At 43.4% G+C, this 13,351-nt stretch overlaps 1 protein-coding gene across 2 annotated transcripts in view; it reads right to left on the bottom strand.

Annotated features, from left to right (window-relative positions):
- Positions 1 to 2,861: 2,861 nt before the first annotated feature.
- The window catches only part of KAT14 (lysine acetyltransferase 14), a 56,507-nt gene continuing 46,017 nt past the window's right edge, over positions 2,862 to 13,351 (bottom strand). For both annotated transcript variants that reach the window (XM_077486003.1, XM_077486004.1), the window contains 3 exons: positions 11,088 to 11,263; positions 10,333 to 10,523; positions 2,862 to 4,880 (listed from right to left, as the gene is read on the bottom strand). In XM_077486003.1, coding sequence (XP_077342129.1) covers positions 4,707 to 4,880; positions 10,333 to 10,523; positions 11,088 to 11,263 — 541 coding nt within the window. In that variant the 3' untranslated portion in view covers positions 2,862 to 4,706. The remainder of the gene's footprint in view (positions 4,881 to 10,332; positions 10,524 to 11,087; positions 11,264 to 13,351) is intronic.

Raw genomic sequence — 13,351 nt, 5'->3', positions numbered from 1 at the left:
AACATGCTCTCAAATTTTTGCTGGTGGGAATTTGGCCAGCTAAATTCCGATGGAGCATACATGGTTGCATTTTCCAGTGAAAAGCTCTCATCGGTCTTTTGCTGGGCGAAATTCCGTTCGTGTGTACGCGGCATTAGTGAAATGCGGGTTTGAAATCGTACATGCTCAGGTGAACGTGCAAGATTTCAAACCTGTGTTCAGTGTGAAGGAGGGCTAGGTCCCTTTTCAAACTTATGCGATGCGGGACTTATGTGATGCGGATCTGCTGAGGGTGTCAATGTAATCTTAAGGCAGGGCTCGACAAAACGCATTTGCGACTAGAAATGGCGGCCTCGCGCCTGGGGCATCACAGCTGGGGGTATCCTGTCACCGCGGACCCTCCCGGCGTGATCGCGTCGGGCCGCGCCGCCGGCGGCCGGTAATTGAGCCCCCGGCTTTGAGGCCTTCTACGATCCTATGGTTCCTTCTGGAATCTGGCGCCCTCTTGTGGTGGCCGTTGGAATTACAACCAGCAATGCTAATAGGCTGGCAGGCCTATTAGCATTCATCTCCTTCCCTTTACTCAGAACCCACTAAACATTATATATATATATATTATTCTAACACCCTAGAGAATAAAATGGTGGTCGTTGCAATACTGTCTGTCACACTGTATTTGCACAGCGGACTTACAAGCGCACTTTTTTGGGGAAAATGTATTTATTAACAAAAAAAATAAGAAAACAGTAAAGTTAGCCCAATTTTTTTTTATATTGTGAAAGATAATGTTACGTCGAGTAAATCGATACCCAACATGACATACTTTAAAATTGCGCCCGCTCATGGAATGGCGACAAACTTTTACCCTTAAAAATCTCCTTAAAAATTCTACAGGTTGCACGTTTTAAGTTACAGAGGAGGTCTGTGGCTAGAATTATTGCTCTCACTCTACCGATCGCAGCGATACCTCACGTGTGGTTTGAACACCGCTTTTATATATGCGTTCGCTTCTGCACGCAAGCTTGGCGGGACAGGGTGCGTTTAAAATTATTTTATTTTTTTTCTTATTTTAACTTTTATTTTTATTTTTTTCACTGTTCTTTTAAAAAAAAAATGTGTGTCACTTTTATTCCTATTACAAGGAATGTAAAAATCCCTTGTAATAGAAAAAAGCATGACAGGTCCTCTTGTATATGAGATCTGGGGTCAGAGAGACCTCACATCTCATATTTACACTAAAATGCAATAAAAAAAAAAAAATTGTCATTTGAAAAAAATAAAAAAATAAAATGTCCCTCTAAGAGTTATGGGCAATGACTTGGAGACAGGTGGGGGGCTGGGGGTTATCTTCTCCTCACTCGTCTCCATGTCAGGCCAGGGACAGGTCCGGATCGCCGTCACGGACCTGGCTCCTAACTTTTTTAGCTGGCTCCTAGATTCCAAGCAAATTTGTCAACCCCTGTCTTAAGGACACCCCGAAACATTGCAAAACGCAGTGCGATTGCCAGAATCCCCATGCAATGTGATTCAGGTGTGAAAGAAAAAAAAGGGGTTCTGCACCATTTTGGTGCAGGTGCGATTTCAGCCATACAAACCGTATTGGCTGAAATCGCAGAGCAAAGACATCGCATGTGATGTGCATAGGAATCCGGTGCAAATCACGTGATGTCTTCACATCAGTATGAACCTGGCCTGAAAATGCAGGTTGTAGGTTGCTTTGTTTTTTTTTTCCCCCAAAGTTTGTTTGTTTTGACAGTTGAAATAAGGTAGCTGACACTGAAAAGTTTGAGTATATGGCCTGAATTAAATGTGAGCTAAACTCACATTTTAAAAAAAATAAAAAAAAGGAAGCAATGTTTAAATATAAGTAGACTGTATCTTCTCTTTCTTAATTTCATCTCTCAAATGTCAGTTTTTTTTTACTATGCTCAAACTTCCTGTTCTAGGGTGGCCAACCCCCAAGGCCACACAGTGGGAGATGAGCGGCGACTGGGGTCTGCACAGGCTAGAGGCGATTCAGTTCGCATTGTGCGCTATACAAGTATTTCATTCATTCATTATCACAGACTGCGGTAGCCGTTCACCTCCTGCTGTGCAACTATGCCCGTGTGTCCTCTTCCGGCTCCCTGGCCACCCGGTCGACAATCTCATCCTATCAGCAGGGCAGGGGATGGGAGGAGCTGCAGATCGTAATGGAGAGCTCCTCCTGCCCTGCTGATAGGATGACATTGTTGGCTGGGCTGGCGGATGAAGGAGCTGGAAGAGGACGCACAGACTGTTAACAGCCTCTTCCCTGCAGGTAGGAGTCCTAAGCAGGAGAAGGGGCAGACTGCAGGGGCACTGTAATATTAAAGGGGACTACACTGTTACAGTGCCTCCTTTGCAGCACAGTCCCCTTTATATCACAGTGCATCCCTTACAGAGCAGTCCCAGTTACATTAAAGGGGACTGCATTATTAATGGGCACTGTAATGTAAAGGGAACCGAGGACTGCTTTAAAGGGGGAACTGTGATGTAAAAGGGGGACTGTGAACACTAATATAAAGCTCTAAAGGGTGGACTATGCTGTAAAGGGGGGTTGTGGTGTGAAGGGGGCACAAGGACTGACTTTGTGAATATCCCCCCCCCCCCCGTCTACCTTAACCGCCATCCTCCCCTAACATGTGCACCCCCGTTCCCTAGGAAAATTGGCCACCATGAAACCGGACCCTGGTGTCAAAAATGTTGGGGACCACTGTATTAATGGATCGTGCACAGGAAAAAAACAGAAGTCTGAAAACAATAGTAAGACTATTGAGCCATGGTATAGTTGATACGATAATTTGAGTTTAGTGTCAAGCTACTACGGAAGGATACAGATGGACAGAAGAGCTTACACTCTCTTATGTTGGCTACACACATTTAATATGGATCAATGCACCCCAAATGTGGTTCACACATGCAGCTGTGCCTTGTCTCCCAACACGACAAGGGGGGTGACCAACAGACCTGTGTGTACAGCTTCACATACAAAATGTGGTTATTTATACAGATTTAAAAAAGACAATGTTCCCTTTTTTTTTTTAAATAAAAAAATAATAAAAATGTACATGTTATTGCAGGTAACAAAAAAAAAAAAGGATTTATTTTTTTCTTAAGAGCGGACATTGCACCCGTGATTAACAGATCATGGGTGCAATGTCAGGCTCCTTTCTTGTAGTTTATTCATTGAATGAATGACTCAGCTGTGTGGGCAGAGCCCTGCTGTTTTTAAAGTGTGTAGAAATCAAGGACTGGTGCATTGTAACATGTTACACTCTAACTATGGGTGGAACATGTGACATGTTACTAAAGGTGAACCTATCCTTTAAATCTTTTAAAGAAAGATAGTCTGTTGAATTACATTTTTGAAAATAACTATTTATTAATACAACTCTAGAAAACAAACACTATTTAATCATCCTACAATGAGGGTAATAGTACTTTACATTCTAATGAAAGCGGTAGCACAGCCCGCTTTGTGATTCTTACCTATAGGTAAGCCTATAATAAGGCTTACCTGTAGGTAAAATGAATATCTCCTAAACATGCACGGTTTAGGAGATTCTTCACCCTGGATGCAGCCAGTGACCTCACCAGTGCATGCGCTCGGAAAGGTCCGGACCTTCAGAGCTTCATGCTGAAACCGATGGATCCTGCGTGCATGCGTGGGAGGGACGTTATCACGGCTCCAGCCACTTACTTACAGCGCCTGAGCCTGTGAACCCGGGAGAAAAACGTCAGCCCTCCTAGCTGTGCCTGCGTGCCACTTTGTTCTAAGGAAAGTATTTCATAATGTGCTAGCATGCGATGCATACTAGCATGTGTTTTAAAAAAAAAAAAAAATGTAAACTCTGTTGCAGTTTACTACCACTTGAAGCTAGGTAGATGCTCACAAAATTATTCAAGGGCACCTTCTGCTTCATGTGTCCTCCAGCAATGGTTTATTATATATTCTGTAGACCCCACACAGTAATGTAAAAAGGGCCACACACTCACTTACCCTTGCTGTGAGGCCCCTTTCACACGGGCCTGAATCTGCTTTCCTCAGCAAGGGATCTGTCCGCTGATCCCCCGCTGGGCAGAGCAGAGCGGGTGGGCAGGCGACAGGACCGTGTCTGCTCAATTTATGCAGAGCAAACAAGGACACAGTTGGCTCTGAGCTATGGGTGGTCGAGTGTAACCCGTTGGTTACAAACAATACCTGCATGTGTATACCCAGCTTTAGATCACTGCAGATATACTGATATGGGGATAAATGCACAGGTGTGCTTAGGCACCCTCATATACCAAGTGCACTACTGTTTTTTTCAATAGGAATTTCAGACAAATAACATAGCAAATCTTCCCTTATTTGAGTTCAGGTCCACTGCACAGTCCGAGCTGTAGTTATGAAAGTCTTCCTATTGCCACATGGATATCCATTTCCTCCTACAGTCTTCCAAATGTAACAGAAACAGTTCATGAAAACATGTAAAAACTGCAATCCCAGCTTCGCCGAGGACTTTTTACTGTTCCCACAGTTTAACACAAGTAGCTGTAGTGAAAAGTCATTTTTAGATTTTTTACCCTATCCATACAGACAAAAATATAATATAGTTATCACCATGTACTGTTTGGATGGGCAGCTGGTTTTAAAAAAAAAAAAAAAAAAAAAAAAAAAAAGGAGTTCACAAAGGTCTCTTCAAAAAAACATAATCCATGTATCATCACCTCCGTAGGCGCAGGAAGAAGGCATGTTTGCACTCTTTGCTGTCTATGGGGTAGTACTTGTCATAGAAATCAAGGATGTACTCTTCTGTCTTGAATCCAAACTTCTGGTAGAGCAACATTGCTGGATTGTTTGCAGACACATGTAGAGTAACGTCCTTCCCCATACAGGTCTGTCAGGAAAAGTGTAATAAAGAACAGATTATGAAAAAGTAGCCCAGAGCGCTGGAACACAAAGACAATAAGAGTACACAACACTCACACAACACTCACACAACATATTTCAACACAATTCTTCACTAATAACTGATTACAAAATTTTGTTCTATTCTGCAGCAACTCTCTTATGACACATTTTTCCATCTGTAAAATTACAGAAAGGTCCCACTTTAAGGGCCCGTTCAGATTTAGGCAGTGCATTAAAACGCAGTGAAGTTAATTTACCAAAATATGGTACAGCTGTGCATAATAGCCAATCAGCTTCTAACTGCAGCTTGTAAAATTAGGCTTTGACAAAAAAAAAAAAAAAAACTGTAAGCTGCTTGGTTTCTATGCAGAGCTGCACCAGATTTTGCACTCTCCAGTTTTAGTAAGTCAACCCCATTATGTCTCATATTTAACATGAGTTGCATAAAAGGTAGCGGTTGGAAGTAGGGTTGCCACCTCATCCTTTTAAAACCAAACACATAAGAAGTACACAGGTTCTGTGGCTGATTCAAGGTGGTAATTAAACTCACTTGGTACCTTATCTGCCTTAAATAAGCCTCAGAACCTGTGTAATTCAGATGTGTTCGGGTTTAAAGGGTCTGAGGTGGCAACCATAGTTGGAGGGCAACGCATTTTATTTTTCCTAATGTAAGATGTTTCTGAACCATGAAATCTGATTATACCCTAGCCTTGACACTGTTGGGGGCAGCCTGGAATGCCGTTACAGCAGGTTTATTCATTAGGGCTATGTAACTGAAGAATGCATATCAGAACCTTCATCTGGAAGAAAGGGTCACGCATACCCCCTGACGGGGGGAGTATGGGTTATGAGAGCTTGGCTTCAAACCACCTGGTGTAATGAAGAATGAAATGCCTTATTACTATGACTGCAAAAAAAAGCTTCAAGGGTCAGCTTCTGTTAAAAGGACTGATTTCCTGAGTTACACCAACATCAGAGGCCAGCTGTTACTGAAAGCGGAGGTCCACCCTAAAGTGGACCTTCCGCTCATTGGAATCCTCCCCCCCCCTCCGGCACCACAATTGGCACCTTTCAGGGGGAAGGGGGGTGCAGGTACCTGTACAGTACAGGTATCTGCACCCACTTCCGGGATAGCTCTCTGTGGAAAGGGGCGTAGATTACGCCCCTTTCCGAAAGTCCCCCGCTGCCTGCTGGGAAACACACAGATCCCAGAGGCAGCGGGTCCATCCTTATTGCGCAGCGCGACTCGCGCATGCTCAGTAGGGAACCGGGAAATGAAGCCGAAAGGCTCCACTTCCTGATTCGCATACCCAAGATGGCGGCGGCAGCACCCGAGAGACGATCGAGAGATCGGCTTCGGGTGCCGACATCGCGGGCGCGCTGGACAGGTAAGTGTCACTATTTTAAAAGTCAGCAGCTGCAGTGTTTGTAGCTGCTGGCTTTTAAAAAAAAAAAAAATAAAAATAAAAAACGCGGACTCCCGCTTTAAGGATGACCCGGGTCAAATAGCAGTGATTTGTGGATGAATGCTGCCCCTAGTGGACACCACAGCATGCTTCTTGGAGGATGGGCAGAAGGAGGACCGCTTCTCATCGGTTTTCGTTTGTCAGAACGCTGAGATAGGCTGTCAGCGGGTGTTGTGCGGGTAATGTCTGAGTGCAGTTTAAAAATCCTGGCCGGCTTGAATAACTTCCTCAAGCCCATTGAGCCCTGCTGAAGATACTGAATACAGAGGATGCCCTTACGCAAAGTATCATCTATGTTCTTTTGTTTTATTTGCTCTGAAGTCTACTTTTAGTGTTTTTATGTTAGCATTTCCACTTTCTTTATAATAAATGAGATCCTTGCTTATTTAAACAGTGTATTTATTTTTATAGCTAGTATTGTTGTTATATCATCTCCGTTCACTTTATCAGAGCTTTTCTAGATTAGCCAATTATAGGAATAGACAAGTCAATACATATCTATATTAAATAGGGTGAATACAAAACCAACCCATATTTATTTCAGTAGCCCATTCATTTTAACAGACTGCCTAATGTACCACACACAAAAAAGTGCATGCACCATTTTTACCAATGCAGCACACCACGACACACTGTAGTGTAATAATGCTGCAGCACTGGTCCATTGGGGTACCAATCATAATGAATGGCACTACAGTGTGTTGTGGTAACTTCTAATACTGCAACACAACAGTGTGAATCACTACAAAGAAACTTGTATTGATTGACACAATCAATCAATCAATGAGAGAAATATGTATGCGCTACTGTACTCATGACCATGCTATTTGCTTGCTTTGAGGCTGACCCCCTGGATTCAATGCTTTAGGCCAGGGGTCTCCAAAGGGCCAGTTCACTGTTCTTCAGTCTTTAAGGGGGCTGGACTGTTGCCAGTGTGAATAGAAAATGTCCTGGCATCAGAGGGAGTAAACACTGCCCCATCCGTGGTTTTTGCAGGAGGAATAGCGGCCTATTGATGGTGTCAGTGAGAGAAATAGTGGCCTATTGATGGTGCCAGTGGGAGAAATAGTGGCCCATTGTCAGTGAGAGGAATAGTGGCCTATTGATGGTGTCAGTGAGAGGAATAGTGAACCATTTATGGTGCCAGTGAGAGGAACAGTGGCCTATTGATGGTGCCAGTGAGAGGAATAGTGCTTCATCACCAATGTCAGTTGAAAAAAGTGTCCCAAGGGCCGAATAGAGGCAAGCAGTTTGAAGATCACTGCTTTAGGCCAATGACCTGGAAAGAAATGCAGATCAAGGGTTTCACTTCCCTGGCTTTACACTTGTTCTGGGCCAGTGACTTAATTTAAAATTTAAAATTTTCTGAATGGTACAATATCAAGAAATATCCACAACTTGCATCTCAATTGCTCTTGCATTATGATACTTAACCATTCTTAGTAACATAAATATAAAAAGGCATAATGGTTAACATATGCAAAGTTTATTACAAATACCAAAAGTTATAAAATATATAAAAGCAAAATATCTACAAACAAATGTAACCAATAATCTTTATCCACACTGAAGTTAATGACTTCAAAAAGGCAGCGACAGTCAGGCAGTTAGCATTTTCACAAGAAGGTCAAATCAGCATGGTAAATAATTGCAAAGTTAGTAATTCTTTCACTATTGTTTTCCTTTGCCTTTTTTAGAAACAGGTGTTTGTTTTGATGTGGTAGGACTATTAAATCAAACCAGCCGAACAAGTGCTTGGGAAGGAGGAGAACGCTCTTGATCCTGTGGACACAACTGGTCATTGCACAGAAAGTATTCGGATTCTGTGATAAACTTTACATTATCTCAAATGTCCAGATGGTGCATCTGGGAACTTATTTTCAACCTTTAACAGACTGAGGCTGGGTTCACACCATCGCCACATGTGGCTCCCAGCAGTGGTCCGGAGTGTCCTGGTTCACAGTTTCAGGTCCGATTTCAGCTCAAATTTTTGGCTGAATTCGGACCTGAAATGGACCAAGGGCTCCTGTGCAAATTCGGACCGAAGCCGCAGCAACATACGTGAACCGGTGTTCTGTCGAGAAGTGCTCCTCATCGAATAGTGCCCGTGCATGCACAGGACAGAGCCGCACTTCAGCTGATTTACGCACATCGTAGGAGACATCTCTTGATGGGAGATAACATTTCACGGCCACAATTGAAGCCTATACAAACAGCGGATAGAGACCATAGTTCTCCCATAGAACCTTGCTGTTGTGGGTCGTCTTTACAATATGATGATGGTCCGGTTTTGTCTGTGTTGCAGGGTGGGTTTTCTATGTTGAAGGGCCGGTTTTGCCTGTGTGAAAGGGCGGGTTTCAACACAGACAAAACTAGCTCTTCAACACAACCACTAGCTGCCCTCCAGCAGCAGCGATGCACAATCTGATGGTCTCCCCCGCTGTTTGTATAGGTTTAAATTGTGCCTGCGAAATAGTATCTCCCATCGAGAGAGACCTCCTACGATGTGCCCATGCGCCCTGGTTATGTCAGCCCAGCTGGTTGGCAAATCAGCTGTTGAGCTGTTCCATACAGTGCATGCACTTCTCAACAGAACACCGGCTCCATAGAGAGCCGGTCAAAATCTCCTGCTATTGAGAATTGGATGCGAGGAACCTGCATCCAATTTGCAATGTGGAGAACCCAGCCTAAATGAAAGTGACAATGTCCCTTCTCCAGAAGTTATCATTATCAATCCATGGTCCGTCAGAGCCTTTGGCCCATTGTCCTAATAGAGCAGGGCTTCAAAGTATGGTGGAGACTGTGACCTCCCCTGTGTGACAGTGCTCAGGCATGAACGGCCAATCACCAACCCCGAACACTATAACGTGGGGACAGTGGTGTCATCCACACTGGTCAGCTCCGACGCCATCCTTCATGGGATCTCACACTGGGTGGACTCCAGCAGTGGGAAGGTGGTGAGGGAGTGTGGCTTGGTGAGTTTACTTTGCTGTATGGGCAGGTGACCGAACCCCCTTCAAATTCATGACCTTCTGCAGCTCACAATCAAAAGAAAATACATAAAGCACATTTCCGGACAATATGTAGCTATTTTTGGAGCACACCTGTACTGTATTATAGTACAGATATATGGCGGCTCTCCTGCACTGGATCACGTACCTAGTACATGATCCAGCACTTCCAGGTTTGGGGTGTGGGCCGCTAGCGGTACACAGGCAGAATGGCAGTCTACCTATGTAAACAAGGAATATAGCCATTCTGTCACTATAGAAGACATGAATCTGCTAAGCAGGGGCACTGGTCCATGTCTTCTAGTACAAGCACCTCCCCCATAGTAAAAGCACTGGACAGGCAAACATTTAACCCTTTGATCACCCCTGATGTTAACCCCTTCCCAGCCAGTGTCATTAGAACAGTGACCATGCATATTTTTTTAGCACTGATCACTGTATTCGTGTCACTGGTCCCCAAAACGTGTCCCGACTGTCCACTGCAATATTGACATCCCACTATAAGTCACTGATCGCCGCCATTACTAGTTAAAAAAATCAAAATAAAATCCCAAAGTTTGTAGACGCTATAACTTTTGCGCAAACAAATCAATATATGCTTTTTGGGATTTTTTTAACCAAAAATATGTAGCAGAATACATATTGGCATAAATTGAAGAAGAAATTAGATTTTTTACAATTTTTTTTATTGAATGTGTTTTATAGCAGAAAGTAAAAAATTTTTTTTATCTATCTATCTATCTATATATATCCCCCCCCCCCCCCCCAATTTTTTTTCGTTTTTTTTGTTTATAACGCAGAAAAAATGGCCTGGTCATGAAGGGGGGTAAACCTTCCACAGCTGAAGTGTTTAAATTTGGTTGAGCTAACAAGATGGTTTCTTCCACTTGAACAAAGAATCCAACATGACAACCGTAAAAGGTCTATGGAATTGTAAGTTAGCCCCCTCAATGCTGGTTACCTGAATGAGATGGTAAATCATAAATGTGGCAATTCCAGATCGCCTCCACTCTGGATGGACAAACAGAAATGAAATGTATGCCTCGTTATACTTCACATCGGGCACCATAAAGCCAAAGGCAACAACGACCTTCTTGTACAGAACCACCACACTGAAATCCGGATACTGGAGACATTCAGAGACATCAATGCCTGGAAACAAGAAAAAGAGAAAAAAAGAATTTACATTGTCATTAACTTCAACAGACAAAAACAAACATGTCACTCTTTACATATCCATACAAGTCTGAGATTTCCTGTGAACCAGCACTTTGTACAATGTTAATCTTTCAAATACAGACTTATCAAGCAGAACAGAAGAATGCTCCTTCTCCTGCACATGAAAGATCATGGCAAGAGCTATCACACTAAACTGAATGCTATCACTCCTCTGGTATCTACAGACCACACCTGTGTTTTCTGGCAACTGGGCAAACCTTTAACAATACAGACCATTACTTTGTTTATCAACAGAGGGACCCTGTGCAAAGCTTCTTTAATGGACACAAGTCATTACAAAAATTGCATTGTACTAAAAAAAAACAACAGGGGTTCTAATCCTTTGCCACTCTTCCCAAACCCCAAAAAATAAAAATATAAATAAAAAGCTGTCTTGACATACACCTCAACCACCATATTTCTTCATCATGTAAGATGTGCACATTCAAGATGGTGTATTGGAAAACTAAAAACAGACACACTAACTTGACGTCTTACCTGGCCAGAAAAATTGCTGACATATGGCATTGATGGTGGGGATGTGGGCAGGACGGACATAGCAATAGTCTATGGGCGATTCAGGTTCTGGTACCCAGTCAGGATCATTTCTATGGCCGTGTGCTCGGATCTGAGACAACAGCTGCAGCCTGTAGGGTCTGGTCTCATAGTCACGCCTAGCAAACAAAAGAATAACGACCTGTTAGTAGAGACTCTCGCCACCTGAATGAGTCAGAAGCAGCCCAGACTGCTGGATTATTTGTAGAAGATGGAGCTGCGCTAAAGGCTGATATATACCCTTATGTGTGCAAATAAAACCACGTTATATATGAAGGAATATAAACACTATACCCCCAAAACCCTGTGACAGAATAATTAACATTAAGTGAAAGAATGAAAATGGGCATAACATGTACAAATATATACGAATGCAAAAATACATAGATAAATAAAAAGTCCTTTCAGTGAAAGAAGGTGTGCTCATGAAGAAAATCACCCAGGTGTCAGGTCTTCATATAATTCACTGTGCGTGCATCCACCACCAGCTAAATTCAAGGCTTACCAGACAGCCAACATATAAGGCATATCCCCCGATGGGATTATTACCGAAGCCCAAGGCGTACCACTTCAAAGAGGAGAAATTATGTCTTTCGTACACCTCCCAGCAAGGAACCACAATGAGGGAGTCCCGCTCTACATTGCTGCTCTGTCAGCGCCGTACCACTCGATCATACGAGTGTATGTATGTGAGTGAAACAATCAGAAGTTCGGAGCCAAAAAAGAAAAAATTGGAAAAACCAACATCGGTAAAATCCGAGGTTTTATTGCACAGATAGAACAAATACAGCAATCAATATGTTAAAATCGTGCTTAAAAAGCATAAAAAACAGGCGGCCAGCTCAAACAATTTGCTCGCTCGTTTATTTTGTTTATTTTCCCATGCAGTGGGGCTGTGCATGGGTCAAATGCTTTGGGTTATACTGCCACTCATTTACATGAGGATTGCATACTGGCAAAAAATAAAAATGTAGACCAGCCCAAAGCAACTCCTCCCACTATCAGCATGCCTCAGTTTTGTAGCAAACCAGTCCCGAGAGTGGGACTTGTGACACTCAATAAACTTCAAGAAAAGGATTTTACAGCGAGTACAAAAATCCTAATTTTCTCTCTCGTCTATTGAGGGACACAGGAAGTCTTTAACCTTTGGGAGGTCCAAAAGCAATCCAGCAACACAGCAAACAAACATGAACAGGCCCAGCAAAACAGCAGAGAATTAGGGACTGCCTACAGTTCCAAGAGCTGTCTGAAGGACCTTAAGGCCTAATCTGGCATCAGATGAGATGCAACATCAACCTAGTACAACTTCGAAGAACGTGTGAACATAAAACCAGATGGCAGCCTTGCAAATCTGGGAAACCGTTGTTACCAAAAAGCCTAAAAATCACTTACAGATCTAGTAGGGTACACAATAGGTGAAAACCAATAATTTAGACTAAAACTTGGATGATGGTCTAGGTAAGCCAACTAAAGATGTTAGAACGAGCCCCTTGTGGGGGTTATAGTAGGGGAGGACCCCGCCAAGCTTATTTCAAATATATACACCTTACTTAGATCGCGCACGGTAACTGGGATTGCGGAGGTAGCTAAACATAGGTGGGAGGTGGATGTGGGCCCATTAGACACTGAAGACTGGGAGGACATCCTCACCAATGTTGGACTGGTTTCCCCTAGACTGTCTGACCGGCTAACCCAACTCTATATTATACACAAGGCTTACCTCACCCCACTAAGACTGAGCAAGTTCCGCACGGCATATGACCCAGGGTGTCCGCGTTGTGGGGATCACCCGTGCACATTTTATCATCTACTATGGGCCTGCCCGGACGTTCAAGCCTTTTGGTTGCAAGTCATCCGCTTTCTGCATGACCACATGGGTTCTCCGTTACAGGCTGACCCCAAACTTTGCCTACTAGGCCTTCTTCCTGATGCTCAGACCAACCGCTGTCATGCTGCCTTTCTACACGAGACCCTGTTCAGTGCTAGAAAGCTGATCGCTAAGCTGTGGTTACGCACAGTACCACTCACAGTTAGAGCGTGGATACTTGAGGTGAATCTGTCACTGCCTTTGAAGAAGGTCATATATGCGCATAGGGGCTGCCCCAATAAATATAATCGGATATGGGATAGGTGGCTTGCCAATCCAGACACATGTGTGGAGCCTGATTAATGTTGTACGGTAGGCACCCTGCTTACAATTGAAATCT

This window comes from Lithobates pipiens, unplaced genomic scaffold (genome assembly GCF_037356315.1).
Source record: "Lithobates pipiens isolate NorthernLeopardFrog02 unplaced genomic scaffold, aLitPip1_a1.2 Scaffold_18, whole genome shotgun sequence".
Classification (NCBI taxonomy): Eukaryota; Metazoa; Chordata; class Amphibia; order Anura; family Ranidae; genus Lithobates; species Lithobates pipiens.
This window is presented reverse-complemented; position numbering and strand designations above follow the sequence as displayed.